The following is a 17009-nucleotide window of genomic DNA, read 5'->3' on the forward strand; positions in this document are numbered from 1 at the left end:
CCTCGCGCGCCCGAGTCACCGCCACACGGCTTTGCACTCCAACAGCAGCAGCAGCAGGGAGAGGCAGGTTGACGATCGCGTAAATCCCCAACAGCCGCACGAATGCACACCAACGTTCTACACACATGCTGGATCATCGTTACGAGAGCCATCGGCGGGTTTTCCACGGGCCAGGCTGACACGCGGACGGACGAAGGGTGCTAATGCACGAGCCCCATTGAACCTTAGCCGGTGCGAGTGTTTTCAAGCCAGCCGGAAAAAAAGACCAATGATCACGCCGGCCGGCGTGACAGTACTCGTCCAACGGCAACGCGAGTGCTCACCTTGATGTGAGGCAGGCCATCCTTGAGAGCCACCGCTATGGCTTTGGCCCCGACCGAGCGCACAAGGCAGTCCCCAAAGTTGATCACCTCCACCTTCTTCAGAACTTTAAGAGCCTGCAGAGTACATTTTTATAAAGTCAAATTGAGTACCAATCCATTAAAAATCTATATTTGTCAATGACTCGCAAACATGCGTCCTTGCAAGCTGCTGAAACTTTCTTGTTGATAGTCTATCCGACAACACAAAATAAAAGAGATTAAACACACGGCTGACCTATGAGAAGTTGAAATTGTATTGAGCCCCCTGTTAATCCGATGCTGAATGAAGGCCTCCTCTTGGGGATTGTGAGTGACCACACTTCACCACAACGCTCGGGTGCGCATTGGTGAATAGACCATTGAAAATAAAATAAACAGTGGAGCGCCCGTGGGCTGCGATGCTCACTTAACATCGCATTCTGCGCTGTTGACCTCCTGTGATAAGACGTCTCCACCGAATGCCCTGCGTCAACGCCGAGATTGCTTTGAAGTTGGCTTGAAATGTTTATAAGTGAGTTTGCTCTTCAAAGTCGCAAGACGTCTGCCAAGGCCAAATGCAATTTCGACCGCGTTACCCCGCTGTGTCATTTCCCAGCGCCGCCCTCTCCCACTCATACAATTTTTCAAACAAATTGGCGACTAAATGAACGACTGAATGAGTGAAGAACAAGGAGGGAGGGAGCCGACTACCTCTGCCATGGAGAGGGCCCCCCTCTCTGTGAAGGTGTTGTCGTTGAGGTTGAGAACACGGAGCTCGGGGTTTTTGGCGAAGGCTTTGGCCAGGGCGGTGATGCCTGCGTGGTTGATGCCGTTTTGGGGGACGTGCACCTCCTCTAGGGAACCCATCGCCTGAAAAAGAAACACGACCACTGCAGCTGAACAACAGCGCCACCACTCCCACCGCGACCCACCCACACCGGTCACGTTACCCAACGATACCGCACGGTCAGCATTAAGATTGGATGCAGTGACTGTTTGGTTACTATTGCACTGTCAATATTTAGATCACACGCGTAGTGACGGATACCCCTGGCAGTTCAACGAATTGTCACAATTCTGAGTCTATTCTCGTTCGTCTCGTTTACACCGTCTCATTCGTATCATTGCCTCTGTTATTTCGGTGACTCCCAGGTCACTCTTGCAAATGAGACTCGATCCTTTGTCTCTTGAGTTCTCACCCTGGATAAACGAAATAAACTGAGAATCTGAAGCCTGAACCTGCATGATAATCAACACATCGCTACACGCCTAAGTCGAGCTGGCACTTCTCCGAGACGATGCATCAACCCCTCACCATGAAGGCCTTGGCCAGGGCGGACGCGCCGTCGTTCTCCAGGCGGTTGCGCCCAGCCACGAACACGCGCAGTGCCAGCGGCTTCCCCTCGGACGCCGAGGCGCGGTGACACTCGCTCAGCGCCTCCGCCAAAATCTGCAGCAAACGCACGGCACAGTCCGGGGGACTCGTCGCGCACAGCGCCACGCGGAAGCGGCCGCTTCCTGCTCACGGGCGCAATGAGGCGGTGCTGAAAAAGAGCTTTATGGCTAATCGGATTCCTCCTCCAGTCTAAATCAAGATTCTGATAAAGATGAAAAGATTCTGAAAACCTAAGCAACGGTTAAAATAATAATTGGCGCATTCAACACGTGACAATTTACTTAGCTAGGCCATGTCGGGGTTGTGGATGGTTGTGCAGCTTAACCCAAATAAAAAAATTATAAATAGTAATAGCGGCTGTGAAAAACCTCCGTGTGAAGTTCATCGATTCGCTGTCGTCTACTGCAAACTTTTGGTTTGGTCAACTCTGCGGGAGAGCTGCAGTTATTATTTTTATTTCCGCAAATCTGCGTGCGTGGCCTCCACCGTGGCTGACCTTGCCGCCGCCGATGCCCATGCCGCAGTTGTTGAGTCGCAGCGTGCGAAGGGAGAAGCAGGCGCGGCTGCGCAGGAGAGTGTCGCAGGCACGCACCCCGTCCGGCCCAAACGCGTTGTCGCTCAGGTCCAACTCCACGAGCCGTGCGCCCGACGTCACCATCGCGTTGCCCAGCGCCGTCTAGCGGAAGACGGGTACGGTGGCGGCACAGGCGAGGCAAGGGGGGGGAGGTTGGGAGAAGGCAGAAGGATGGGAAGGCGGGGCGGGATGCATGGGCGGGGACGTGAGACGGTTCCGTGAGAAGCGTTCGTTCATTACCAAAGACGAGAGCTGTGATCGCAGCTGCGCTAGAGGCAGGGATAGAATTGCAGCCTGCGCTTCCGACAGCAGGTGGCATGTTTGGCTCGTACAGCTGGTGAAGTAGCGCGCCTGCTGCGTGCGCCTGCTCTGTGGCCGTGAGCAGGAATGACGCACCTTTGTCCTTACCAAGACCGTGCTAAACAAGGCTAAAAAGGCAGGCTATTACACACACGACTACAGACTTTTGGGGCAAGTGCTGTAAAGCGGCCACCTATGAAAGCCGGCACGGCACACGAGGGGGTGGGTGGCAAACACCACACTCAGCCGCCTTTGTTTTCTCAGTGGCTGTGTTTACACACCACACCAGGTACTCATTTGAGGCTAAGTCGACCTAGGGGAGGCCTGGGACTCGTTTGCCATGAGCGGGAATTGAACCCGGGTCGCCGGGTTTGTAGTTCAGTGCGCTAACCATAGCGCACACCACTCGCTCCCCACTATCATTATATTACACACACTCAGGCACACACACACAGGTTTCAGTGGTTCATCACTGATGCAGATCATTATCACCACCATCACAATGATGTTCTTGACACTCTAATAACACTGCTTTAATGACCTGAAAGGACATCAAATGCCAGAATATCCTGCACCCACAGCTATACCCGTTTCCGTTACGCAAAGGATCTTGTGCTACCTAAATATCTTGTCGTGTTTCTAATGAAACCATCACAGCATAACGCTTTTAATGGCACACGGCCTCACGCTGTTGCCGGCAATGTGCCGGCATAACGAGACACGGCTCCGATGTTACCTTCAATCAACAAGCAAAACGAACACGCTCCATCCTAAAAAAGCCGTTAAACACCCAGGTCTCCTGTGACGCCACGTGACCTCGCCTACAGGCGAACGAATCGATTTGTAGCTTTTTAATTCCCGCAAGACAAATGGGCGCGCGCTCCCGGATCGTGAATTGCCTCCGTATCGGATTCTCGTGTACCTACAAAACGCGCGCGTGGGACACGGACGGATTCCTCTCAATCGCGCTGCATATGCCAGGAGTCAACCGGTACACGTGGGCTCGTGCAACTTTAATGCGGCGCGTTTAATATTTAACCTGCGAGCGGGGTATGCGAGCGAAGGAGAAGCGGCAGGGCCGTTTGTTCGGAACGGAATGCTGTGGAAGGGAGGCCCGAAAGACTGAGAAGGCCTGGGGCACTGAAGCTCCCCCAGGCTCCGTCCACCCAGCAGTATAAATGGGGAATGCCGCGTAGCAGAGCAGGTCACGCATGCTGGGGTAAAGTTTGGGTACTCCCATCTCTTCTAAAACACCCGGCCAACATGGAAGAGTAGGCCAAAAAGTTACTCAAGGGGTTTCTCTTACGCTCCCTCCAGTGTTGGCCTGAGCAAGCAGTTGTAGACCTGCGCCCTTGCCGTGGAGCCACGTGGGAGACCATTCCCACCACACCCCATCGCTAATCAGTTTGTTCTCGTGTTTACAAAAACAATATTTTTGCTTGATTGTTTGTTGTTGTTGTACAAGTATCTGCCGATCGTCACAACCTTCGCGAACTGAGAACCACGCACGAAGCGGCCGTCTTCCTCGTGAGCGCTACACACGGAGAAATTCTCTCCGTTGCCAATTTGTGGAAAAGCATAAAACGCTCGGCTTGACAAAGGCACAAGGTCCCCTATCGTGGGCGGTAGCCATCAAGTCGCCGGGATTGAAAATGTTATTAAGGTCATATTTGGTGCCATGTGTGACAAGAGGGACGGCCCAGTAGCTGCTACTAAGGTAGCTACTTTAAGTGATGGACACTGTTCATTGCCGCGTCATTAAGTGCGATATGCATTGCTCTCGTTTCCTGATGAGTAAGCGGGCAAGTAACAATCCACCCTCCCTGCTATTCAATTAGGTGTCATGATTGAGGGTTACAATTTAAGAATCAATAGGTTTTTTTGGGGATTTGTCCCATCCCACATGGTCAAACGGCAACATTTGCACTGTATTTGTATACAAGTTGTGCAAATTGTAAATAATCCAGTGTCGTGCGCGCGATGCAAATGCATCTATCGCGATCGATTGCGATCCACGAATCGATGAGTCGCGACAAGCCGAGGAGGCACGAGAAGGCGGCGAGGCCCTCCTCCTGCAGGCCCACGCCACTTGGGATCACGTGGCGACGCCGCTCGTCTGAAGTAGTGGGTGGGCGGGTTGGGAGCCGATTGCACCGATTGCTTCCCGGATGCCACCGAGCGCCAACGTCGCAATTGGCCGACGAACGCAATTGCGAGCTACCGCATTGGCTGCGAGCGAGCGGGCGACGCCGGCACAAAACAAAAGTGACCGGCGAGAGAGGGGATCTCCTTCCCCGGGGTCATTTCGACCTCAGTCGAAGACAAGGTGCCCACTGTGGGCGCTTCCGCCAAAGAAGACAGAAAGAAGAACAAGAAAAGGAGCGCTGAAGGCCGGGTGCGGTTGCTGGAAACCGACTCAACCGCCCGTCTTCGTGAACAAGCGGCACTTTCTGCTGCTCCGACCTCGGGGGGGGGGGGGGGGGGGGGGAGCGTGGTGGTGCTGGATCTGGTGGTACCCGCTTACAGAGGCCGCGCCCCAACCAATGGAAGCAGCCGCAGCAGTGCCGGTGCTGCTCTTTGGAATCGGCAGCGAGAACGCCGCCGTGTGCCGTGGCCCGAGACTCGGGTGCTTCGCACAACGGGCAGCAGTGATGACGAGGACGCTCGCGGTTGGAAAATTAACATACATGAAATGGGAACATTAATATTTTAAAACGTATATATACGTTATCGGGTAAAAAAATATATTCTAAAACTCAATAGAGCTGCAATTTTTGTATTCAAAAATGTACTCTTCCATACCAGTTTAAACCAATGCACCAGTTACGTGCCACAAATAAATAAAAGCGTTGCCCCATTTTGCAATTAATTAAAAATTGGCTGCTCTCAAAGCAGGATTCATTGTTACCAATTCCAGGGAATTTGAGACCAATCCCAAGACAATCTCACAGCCAAGGGACCAATTGACATCGTGGCCCCATAGTGAATGCAGAGAGCAACCGGTGCTCCACCCGACATATCCATCGCTCCAGCCAGACTCAACCGGGCGGCTTCAGCTACATCAGCAGCAGGGTGCATTGTGGGATCACGATGTCGATTGGTCACCACTGCGAGATTTGCTTTGGCTGCACAACCGCCGACTATTGAGTTGTTCTTTGTTCTTCCTCAAGTGTCGAGCATCAACACATTTCCACGCAAAAAATAGACAATCTGTCTCCGTGTTTGCGCACAGTAAATCGATGTGTCGAAACGCTATCGCTGCGTTTGCCGGGCACCGCTAGGCACGCCCGCCCATCTCCGAGACAGACAACGACTGCCGTCATGGCGCGACCGCTGCTCACAACACCACCGAAGGCACCCACACACCCAAACCCACCCAAACTCACCCACCAACCCACACCTACCCAAACCCACTCGCCCACCCACCGAAACCCACTCACCTACACATCCATCCAGCTACCTACCCAGCGTGCCTAGACTCGACAGCACACTCCAGTTCGGACTACACTTTCGATTTTCAGGAAACGTTCATTTGTCTCGAGCAGAGAGAAAACACAAATATCACCTTGAAAACTTCCTCATCCACCAGCGCAATGTGTCTTGAGATTACACGCCGTTTGAGTGCACCATCCATTCCACCCTGACTGGCAGAAAGGTTATTTTTCCCTTTCTTAGCTTCTCGTGTGGCCTTAAAGATTAGCAGTACCGATTGATGTGTCCTTAAAGATTAGCAGTACCGATTGATCAGCCACAGGTAATGATCGCTGCCAGAAGTTAAATGTTATTGACGGTAATACGTCGGCTTTTTTGCTACACCCAACAAAAAATAAAACTTTGACAGTGTGGAAATGCACGACTGTGGTGCAAATGATGAACCTTTTAGTGTAACCGGCGGCATGCACATTAAAAAGAAATATTAATTACAAAGACTTATGACAGGCTTAAAGTGGAGCGAACTGCAAGTTTGAGTACCTTAAGTAATCCTTAATCCGACTGAAACCATACGGTAAGTTATGGGAAGCCGACAGTGATAATTGCCATATCGTGAAATCTGATGTTGTACCATATTGCCAAAAAATATTGCTCGTGGAGACTCGAGTGTTAATAATTACTGTACTGCCACCACCCCTACAACAGCAACCGCCGTTAGCCACGAAGTGGCGGCGACATCACCACGGCGCTTGTGCCAGGCTCGCGTCTTTCTGTGCTCATTAAATTGAAGGTGGAGGGTTTAGACCCACCACACCTCCCGCATTAGAACATACATGAATCAAACATTGATTAATACGCAATTCAATACAGCTATCAAAAGCTTAGGAATCGATATTAATTGCTGAATCCATTAATCATTACACCCCCATTTAGAGTAAAAAAAATAATAACACGAACTTCTCCATTTTCACTAAGATCTATTGAACGCATAACTGAAATTCTGTGTTGCTCTGGCAAAACTCAGTTGAGTGATGTCCAACAGCCGGTGGGATTATGATGTCCATGATGGTGATGAGGATGATGACGACGGCGATGGAAATGATGCGCCAAGTTAACACCACGATATAAACACATTATCTTCTAAGAGTAAGACAGCCAGCTAAATTTAAAGTGCCGTGACTTTAAACTTTCGTGACTGCAGCAATTCATGTAATTTGTTTCTTGCGGTAAAGTCACGTAGATAAAAAAACCAAAACATCACTAATAATGTAGACTGTAGCCTGGTTCTTAAACAGAGTGAGTGTACTGGCAGTCTAGAATGTAGACTATAATGTAGACTGTAGCCTGTGTTTTTTATTACTGAAAGAACCAAAAATAAGTCTACATTATAGACTGCCAGTACACTCACTCCGATTAAGAACCAGGCTACAGTGTACATTAGTGTTCATTTTATTTTATTATTTTAGTTCTTTTAAAATGTTTTATTCAATTAATTTTTTATAATTATTTTTCTATCTACGTGACTTTACCAAAAGAACCAAAGAATATAAAAGTTACGTGCACAAGTTCTTGAAAGGAGAAACCTAACAAGAAGAAGTTGGGGAGCTCTGGCAAGTGCAGTGACTTTGATATATTTGTTAAACTCGTCAGTGTGCGTTCGCCTTGCTACCTGTTGGCAGCCGGTCATACGGTCGCACTTGCGCTGCACACCCCGGACGGACTAGGCGGCCGTGCCCGGCGATTGAACACGAATCACCACCAGATGTTGGGAACCACTCGGAGAGGCGGTGCGTGCGCTCGTGTGTCGCCCAAACGCATCACTGCGCTAAAATTACACGGCTGTGGCGGGCGACATGTGGAAACGGAGCTAATTGAATTTGCTCGCCGCTCCGCGCGTGTAGAGCGGCGGTAATTATTATTTCACGGCACGCATTCGTGTGCACTCGCGCGGTGCCCGCGTGTTTTCGTACACGCTCGCCCGCGCTCTGCTTCTGAACAAGACAAATGGGCGGGTAACCCGAGCTCGCGGATCTACCCGTGCGATGTCGTGGCCCATCAGCATTGGGAGACGTCCGCGGCGGTGACGCCGTGATCGATGGTGCGAGAGTCGTTTCACTCGTGGTTTCAGAAACAGATGCAAATCATGCCCTAATGCGCTAATTGAGAATTTCAAGTTTCGGGGTGGGTGGGAGGGGGTTGAACCATAGCATGACACGGGCTGTAACGTCTCGTTAAGTCTGCACGAGCTCCTGAACGGCCGACGACGACTTCCATTCATCGTATTTAATTTTAAACCGTACTACAAATAACGATTATAGGTTTTACAATGACGGAACAAAACCGTGCATGTGCGTGAATGCACAAAACATTGCCACCGAGTCCATTTTGCTGGACAAGTAACTAGTTTTAAAAGACCCCCACGCTCACACGATGGCATCTGGCCTGGATGGTGCCTTACGGTGTTCCACCCCGGCCAGGTGCGCCCCGAGTCGGTCCCTTTCGCAGCCTTGCCGATGATCAAACGAGCGTTGGGTTGCGCTCAACTCTACTCGCACTCGTGATGTGCTAATGGAAACTCCATGTTTCTATGGCAAGGAACAGTGTATTCAAAACAGCCAAAGATATTTTAAAAAACAGCAATTTTTATTTCACCAGGTAAGGCCCACTGAGCTATATAGCTCTTTTTCAGCAGTGACCTGGCCACAAATGATAGCTCAACTAAGTGGCTTACCATGTGGAAATTTATAGCAGCCAAATACTCTCCAATCATCATGGGACCTCTCCTTTGTCAGTACCAAAATATGAGAATAGGGTTTCCCCCTTTTTTTCTGGCAACAAAACAGGTGTTAAGATGTTAAAACACCAAACTGAAACCTTTTACAAGGAATCACGTGTGCATTAACCACTATACTTGTGGTCAGAATGCAAACAAAAAACGTACTCTGATAATATATGCATTGTCTTTGAAACGGATTGGTCCATACCAGAGACAGCTTTCTTTCGAGCCTAGTCTCAAACGGTGTTAGACCAGAGGACGCGTCCTCTGTGATTCGGCGCTTTGGAGGCAAAGGGCTGGTGCATCACACGGACTTGGTGGAACTCCCAAACCCGCTGGCTGAGCTGCGAGGAGGCCATGAGATGGCAGTGCAGCAACCTTAATCCTAAATCCACACACGTGTGGACGTTTGAGTGTTTTCCCCTCTGGGTCCTTCCGGTTTTCTCCCACAAGCAAAACACTCATAAGGGGAATTGGCCAAACACTCCCATGCGGAAGCCCCCAGAGAAAAATTTGAGGCCTTACTGAATAAATAACGGTCATCATTATGTGGACATTGTAAAGATGCCAAACAAGCTACACTTCCATAAATCTTATTTGTTGTTATTATGCTTGTTTACCCAAGAAAGTCTCACTGAGTCGCAAGAATAATTTTCAGGAGCGTACATTTTCACAGGAGGGGCTGGTGTTGCTATGTGTAATCCTCAAGGAGTAATTTTCAGGTATTTTTTCAGCATTGGCGTTTCGTGACTATGCTTTACACTGCACGTTTGTTTAGAGTAAGGAACAAACCCAGGTCCTTCTTGCTTTGAGGCACAAGTGTTACCACGACGCCACCCTGCCGATCTGCGCGAAAAGATCAACCTGCAGTTTATGGATTCGATGAAAGAGATGACAAGAGCAGATGGAAACGTTTTGTTTGCGCTAAGAATGTAAAATCAACGAACGAGCATGGAAGTCGTCGAATGCGGGGCAGAACACCCGTTCCCCGCCAACCCATGTGTACCTTCCTCTCGCTGCCACAGTGGCGGCCTCGTCACAGTGGGATTACGAGATTAGCATTCAGCAACCGGCGATGCACAAACAAAGCGTTTTTTTTTACGCTTTGCGCCACACGCAGTGTTACATAAAAAAGGACACGCGGTCTTCACGTTTCCCTTTGCGCTCTCGTCACGTTACTGCCCCAAACGGGAGACAGGGACAGAAAAAAACCGGCGGATTTGACGGCAAGCGTAGGTTGACACGGATTCTCTTCCCATGTTTGTTAGGATGTAATTGGGTATTTATTTGCACACACACACGGCCGCTATGCAAGATGGAGGGGGGCAGGGGTCTTGCAAGTGCGCTCCTGTTTTCTCTTGGCTAAATTGACCAGATAAAAATGTATTAAATCTTTCCCAGCAGACTGCACACGGGCCAGAAAACGAGACGTGCAGGACTTAACAATTAATACCAATTTGAAACCCTCTTGTCCATCCACTACTTGATGAAGGCCTCCCCCACACTGGGTTGGTCATGGGGTTTGTTTGACCATACTTCACCACACTGGTCAACAATGTGGGTTGGGTGAAATTGGGGCGGAGGAGGGGTGGCTAGCACCGGTTGAGGTATCACTTTACCACCGATGGGAAATCACAGAACAGCGTGCGATCCACTGTGCCATCGCTCCCAACTCGTGCATGAAGGAACAAAAAGAAAGAGTATCCTGCGAAGATTTCACCGTGGCACGAGCCAACCAACCCTTCCGCTGTATCTCATGTCCCCAAAATAGCCGACAGCTTTGCAGTGTAATCACCCCCTTGAGAGATGTGCACAAGGTGTGAGTGGCAACTTGTGAGCATGCATCCTTTGGCTGTTTCTCACACACACACACACAAACACTGACCCCCCTTGGCTTCTCTCATCCAAATAGTATTTCTTTAAAATCAATATGTTAAATACACCCGTGCAAATTTTTCATGTCGTTAGATCTCGTTAACACAGCGCAGCGTGCAGCGAGTGGTAGTATATTTTTTTCAGCCGATGAGTACAATATTACTGCTGCTTTGCGCTCACTAACGCTTTTATGGCTCAATTTTCAATTTGGAAGGAAACGCATGCCTTGTTAAAAAGACAAAAAAAAATCTAAATTGTTTGGAAATTAGTTGGCATGCAACCTGCATATATTATTTACATAACACAATTGTGGGATGACACGGACTGCGTCGGGAGGTGGCGGTGGTGGGAGAGATGAGAGGTGGGAGTTGCGTTGGTTTTGAATCCGTCTCACAAACAATGACTCGCACTGTCGGCGTGCTTATACTCCTTTCCCTGCAAGAAATGACTCGAGACTCCGCTGCAAGGACATCTGATAGATACAGCCGTCCTCCTCATCAATCCACACTCCTGGAAGTAAAAGTTGGGAATGCACCGACCGCAAACGCTCCGCGGCCGTTGATGGATTCCGTGCCGCACATGCACATGCATTACCTTTTGTCATTTGTAAAAACGAGCAACAAAAAAAATTCAGATGTATTTTTTACCGAAATCATAACTTACCAACGCTGGCGGGATTTCTGTGCGAAGTCTTCCCGTGAACATGTCGCTCCAAAGAGCCCTCTGCAACGACAAGGGAAACGTCAGTGACGCATCTTTACAAAACAGCCAGGAATGAGGAGCCAAAGCGGACCAATGCAAACATTTCAGAGCAGCCAGTTTGCAGACGCTCCTTCCCCCCTAGCTTCACACACATGAACTCCGTCGCAAACTGCATGCGACACATTACACACGTGTGGATGTGTTGACAGCGTCAGTCCATCACGAGTGTCTGCTTGCCTTCCTGCGGTCCTAAGGATTCCAGCCTCGTCAACGGCCGCATTCGTAACGTAACGCAAGTTACGTGGATTTGCACACGGGCGCACACCCAACCGCAAAACGTTATACACGTGCAATGCTTGGCAGCGGTGCCACACTCACAAATGTGTTGGTGGTCTTCTCTTTCGTGTGGCTCGAATGGCAAACCGGTCTGGGAATATAATTATTCTTTGGCTGCGGTGAGGAATTGTGTTCAAACTTCTCTATCCATTGTACATTTATTTAAGCGCTTTGGTTCGACTTTGTTCTGCATTTCATTGCCGAGGTTTCCAGCGGTGAGCACGTGATGAGAATGTCTCGTTGTATTGATGAAATGCCACGAAAAAGGCTCACCCTATTCCCATTTGCGTCACCGGCTCGTTACTCTCTTAGGGCGCAGAGAAAAAAACCTACCCTTGTGCTGTCAGATACGCCTTCGTTCCTCCGAGCAGGAAGATGCCTTATCATGTGAGTCGAGGTTGTGCGAGCGTGCATTATATAAATTATCTTGGAGAGAGGCGTCTCTATAGAGACCCTTTCATGTGCACACATGCACAGCTCTGTGGCAGCCCCAGAGTGGCATCTAACCTTGGGAAGGCCTTTGTTCTTGCCATGAGAGTCCACGTACAGCTCTGTACTTTACAAACTGCTTAGAAACTTCGTAAGAACGATGATGTTAATTAGTGTATACAAATTCACAGGCACACTGCCTTTCATGTAATTTTCTTTCTTAACAAAGAAACACAGCTGTCGTCGTTTGGTTGGATAGATCTATAGCAACATCAGCTTCACGAAGCACCACACTCCAATGCGCACACACACACACAGCATGTACCCCGGGCTGGCACGTTCAACGCGGCTACGGGATCGAAAATATCCCTCCAGAAGAACTGATCTTCGGTGGTGATATCCTCGGGCTATCAAGCCACGACTGGTACACCAACAGCTATGTCATCTGACGGCAGGGCTGCGTTTTCAGGTGCGTGCCATGAGGCGCATTTGTCGTTGATGCAGCCTCAAGGCTGCGCCGATTTCTCTTCGCAGGCAGCGGTGTCACTCCGCTTTTTAACTCTTCAGCTACCTTGACGCCTCAATGAAAGTGTCCCAAGCAACGAGCTTTGGCTTGGGGCCCACTGCAAAGTGCAGAGGACTATCGTGTTGTTTAACAAGCAGAAAGGAAAGAAAAACACAATCATACATAGGTCGTGGGGGCAGAAAATATTCGCAAAGAAATCTACGTATTAGCGAATAGCTGAACGCATAAAACGCCCATAGCCAGATGGGCAGGAAGGCCTTTTTCCATTACATAAAATGATTATGTTCTTACGCTCAGCCTCGGCGGCGTTTAAGCGCGAGGCGGCAGTGGAGGTCAGGGGTCAGGGCTTCCACACCGAGGGATGCTGTGAGTATTTGCCGTGCCCAAGAGTTCGGTTCGGGCCGCTCACCGGGGTCCATTTGGTCGTCCCGCGCACCGCTACAAATTTCGACGGTGGCGGCACCGCCGCTATTAAACGACGGTGGGATTTGCCGGCCACCTAAAACGCGTGAGACGCGGTCGCACGCGTGCCGCTGTGCCCTGCACGACCATTAATACACGTGGATTGGCGGGGGTGGGGGGGGGGCAAGAGACGGGCGCGTGTGCACACGCACGCGACTCCCTTTTGCTTACTGCCTTCTTTGTGGTGCAATTTGCCCACTTACAAAGGCTGGGGTTGGTGGATCGATTATGGACGGGAAGGCTTTAAAGAGGACGGCTGAGATGCCTATAAAAGCGCGGGGTCCCGCGAGATGCCGAGCCGCTCGGTTGAGAAGTGAGCGATGAGAGGCCGCGGGCTTGAAACCCAACTGCCTGTGTCAGTCGGGGGACAGGCTGACGCTTACAGATTAAAGTTTGATGCACCGTGAGTTAACACCCAATGTTTTGGTGGGAAAAAAAAATTTCAGCACTGTGCATACCGAAATGAAAATGATTAGTTTTTAAGATTAAAAGCAAACCATATATGTTTAATGTGCAATAAATCGAGTAGTGTATGCTGCCTCCAAAACATAAAATCACTTAGGTCCATCAACCTACGGGATGGCGGCACAGATTAAGGAGGCAAACTCTGAACTAGTTTCATTTTTTTTTTAGTCTTATCAGCACAGCGTCAGATGGTGGAAAGTTGTTGAACCTTAAGGGCACGGGATTTTTTTTTACTGTGATACTGTCGTCATATATTTTTTTACATCATGACTCACAATCTGCCGTGTGTAATAACCAACACGCGCTGGTAGTGCAGTACTGAGGTCGCCGGTTTGATCTCCCGGTGCAGTAGTTGCAACCGTGCACATTTTTTTATACTCCCCACCTCTGTTCACCCAAAAAGGGTACACGACATAAAGTCCATTGGCAAGTGTCGTGTGGTGGAGGGGGGGTGGAATCAAGAATGGGCACTCCCACTTCTGCGAGCGTGGAACAGTTGGAAAAAATTACCATGAAGAGTCACCGCCGTGCGACGGCTCCCCCCCCCCCCCAAGCTGCCACAGCGAGGCCACGGCGGCCCAGAGCCGCACACGGCGCTTTGCGAGTTGGCGAGCGGGCTGGCTGGCTGGCTGCCTGCGTGTGCGGCTGCAATGGCAAAACAAATTAGCCTCCTTCCTCGTGGCTGGGGATCGCCGGCAACGTGCACGAGTCTTAGAGCCGCTTCCGAACGTGCGACGACAATGCCAGAATCGGTAATGCTCACACCGAATTAGATTTTTTTTTTTTACAAACGTGGCCCTGAGCGTGGGCCGGTGCACACGGTCAAGCCTCATGGTCTCAGGGCACGAGGCCAAACATCGCAAGTGTTCGTGGATAAAAGTACGCTGCACTCTGCTCTATTTTTCTGGCATTCAAGATGTGTTTTGCATCCTTGAGGCCGCTGGCCTGTGGGGTGGTTTTGCATTTCTAAGCCTTTGTTTTCTCTGCCGTGCAACTGGAAACATGCCTCTTGAATACAAATGCAGGAGACGTGCATCGTAATGTCCGGGGGCCTTCACGCGCACGCGCTGTACACGACGCACGCGTCAAACGCAGGGCAAGGGAAGAGAGCGGCGGGGCAGGTGGCTTGGGACCGATGTCAAGTCAGAAGCGTGAGCCAGGACAGATGATCTCCGAGGTTTGAAGCTTAAACACCACCTGCTATTAAATCGGGTTCTCAAGTGCAGCGAGTTAATGGTCACACACCGGTTAGCAAATGACTGCAAATAAACCCCCATGATGTCATATATTGTTTTTGACTACCTTCATCCAGATATATTTCAGCTCTGAGAATTAAACATTTCGCCTTGATTACCAAAATGATTAAACACTCTCTGCGGGGCATATGGAATGTGTGCCCCGAGTGTGGATAAAGTTCGCAAAATTATTTATTTCAGCAGTAGTTTTAGGACATCACCTTCTGGGGGCTGGTCTCCGACACAAGGTGTTGCGCAATGCTCACTGCTCGTTCCAGGTAAACATTTTCTCCGCTACTTTGCACAAATTAATTATATAAATTGAAAGGAAGAAATTAAACCATTTGTAAAAAATGCTAATAATATTGACAATTAAAATGGTGCAATAGTAATCCAATTTATGCAAGTAAAAAATGTAATAAACAACAGAATTCCAGATAATTAATGTGTCTGGCATCGCAAAGTATAAAGAAAAATCACAGAAAAAATATTTTTTTAAACCCAAGTAAACACTTTAGACAAAGACAAGATGTCTACAAAGAAGAACTAACCCAATACTAATGGAGAGCAAACCATTCAATGCAGCGGCCTCCATTATTGTTTAACTTCATTGGATATTTATCAGGCGGCAATGATACCAAAACAAAATAATAAAAAAAAAACAGCCTCCCACGACTCGACGGCTTGCAATAAGTTGTGCGTGTGGCCAACAGCTTTCCATCGATAAGAAGTCCGTGCGGGCAGCGAGCGCGGCTGACATATCGGCCAATTAACCAGACACCTCTGGGGCTCTCTGGAAAACCTCGAGCCTATTGGCCCACCCAGGCGCTACGCCACGCTGTGCCACGCTGAGCTATATTTTTGTTTTAAATAAGCTACGATTTTGGCATATCAATATGTTTTTTTAATTGCAGTTCGAGGCTTGCACATAAGAGTCAACCGTGGGGATACACGAGTTGAGATTGGGAAAGAGCGTTGAATGAACACCTCTGATCGAGACTTAGGAGACTTTCGCAGCAGGCTAAATTCTGTTTTCCAGACAGATGTTTTGACAAGGGCACCTATATTAAGATGAACACTCAGTTGTACATATTTACCTTTAATGCTTAAGATAAAAGCAATAAAAAAATAAACCCCATCTCTCTCCAGCTTCACTTTTCGACGAGTTCAAGTAATTTGAGGTCGCCAAAAAACACCCAAGGCGGTTTTCGGGCGCTCTGCGGGCCCGGCGCGCGGGAGACCGCTCCTGGCTATTTGGCCTTCAACGGGTTAAACGAGGCAGCGTGGTTTCAGCGCTTCTGGCTCGTGGCTAGGTCTGGTGCACGGGTATTTTTCTCCGCCCACACCCTCCACGGCACCCTACGCTGCACCTTGCCAGATGTTGCTCACGTCCGCACGGGCTCGCTCCGGCGGTAACGGCATGGCGCAGGCAGCGGCGGCGAGCCGCGCTTCGCCGGGATTTTTGCGGACTGACCGGCGCGCGTCGGGGAGACAATCTCCCAGCCAGCCCCGTCCAGTGCTCGGCGCCATGCGCCACTCACCTGCACTGGAATATTTCGGCTAGAACGTGATGCATCGGGTAATTAAGAAGTGAGGAAAGACTAAGGGATGTGGGGGGGGGGGGGGGCATGGCTATCGGCAAAGCCAAAAACCGGTAACAAAGACAGGGGATTTGCAACGTTAGTGATGAACGAAGTCAAGTGGTGGCAGAAATATTATTCCTTTGGCACTGGATAGACAACAGCCAATCAATAACAGTGTGTGCCGTGTGTCTGCAAGAGGCTATTTTAAATCCTTGACATGCCCTATTCAGTAATAAGACCATAATTTGTACCAGTCACCAGTCATCACAAATTAATGACCCCCTTCTAACCGAGCAGATTGCCATCAGCTTCGGTGATAAGAGTTTCCTTATTGAGGATATAATTTCAAGGTTTACATTCTACTCTTCTCAAATTCACAGCCCATCGACGCCTATAAACCAAATCCGTTTGGTATAAAAGTACCAGCCAACACATCAAGGTGGATCTTACACAACCAACCCAACGCCGCACTATTCCTTCCAGTGAAACATTACCGCCTAGAACATTGAACATTCATTTTTTTCACTCGGTATTTATGCTGCCGTGCAATATCACGGTGCCTAAGGAAACTGGAGGC

The 17009-nt window shown here is 49.5% G+C and overlaps 1 protein-coding gene across 3 annotated transcripts in view; it reads right to left on the reverse strand.

Annotated features, from left to right (window-relative positions):
* RANGAP1 (Ran GTPase activating protein 1) overlaps positions 1–17009 on the reverse strand; it is a 36586-nt gene that overhangs the window by 12479 nt on the left and 7098 nt on the right. For all 3 annotated transcript variants that reach the window (XM_061549539.1, XM_061549538.1, XM_061549540.1), the window contains exons 3-7: positions 11358–11417; positions 2234–2413; positions 1657–1791; positions 1053–1211; positions 324–437 (exon numbers count right to left, since the gene is read on the reverse strand). In XM_061549539.1, coding sequence (XP_061405523.1) covers positions 324–437; positions 1053–1211; positions 1657–1791; positions 2234–2413; positions 11358–11417 — 648 coding nt within the window. The remainder of the gene's footprint in view (positions 1–323; positions 438–1052; positions 1212–1656; positions 1792–2233; positions 2414–11357; positions 11418–17009) is intronic.

Source organism: Lethenteron reissneri, chromosome 10, assembly GCF_015708825.2.
Source record: "Lethenteron reissneri isolate LAM-NWPU_2019-01 chromosome 10, ASM1570882v1, whole genome shotgun sequence".
In the NCBI taxonomy this organism is placed as follows: domain Eukaryota; kingdom Metazoa; phylum Chordata; class Hyperoartia; order Petromyzontiformes; family Petromyzontidae; genus Lethenteron; species Lethenteron reissneri.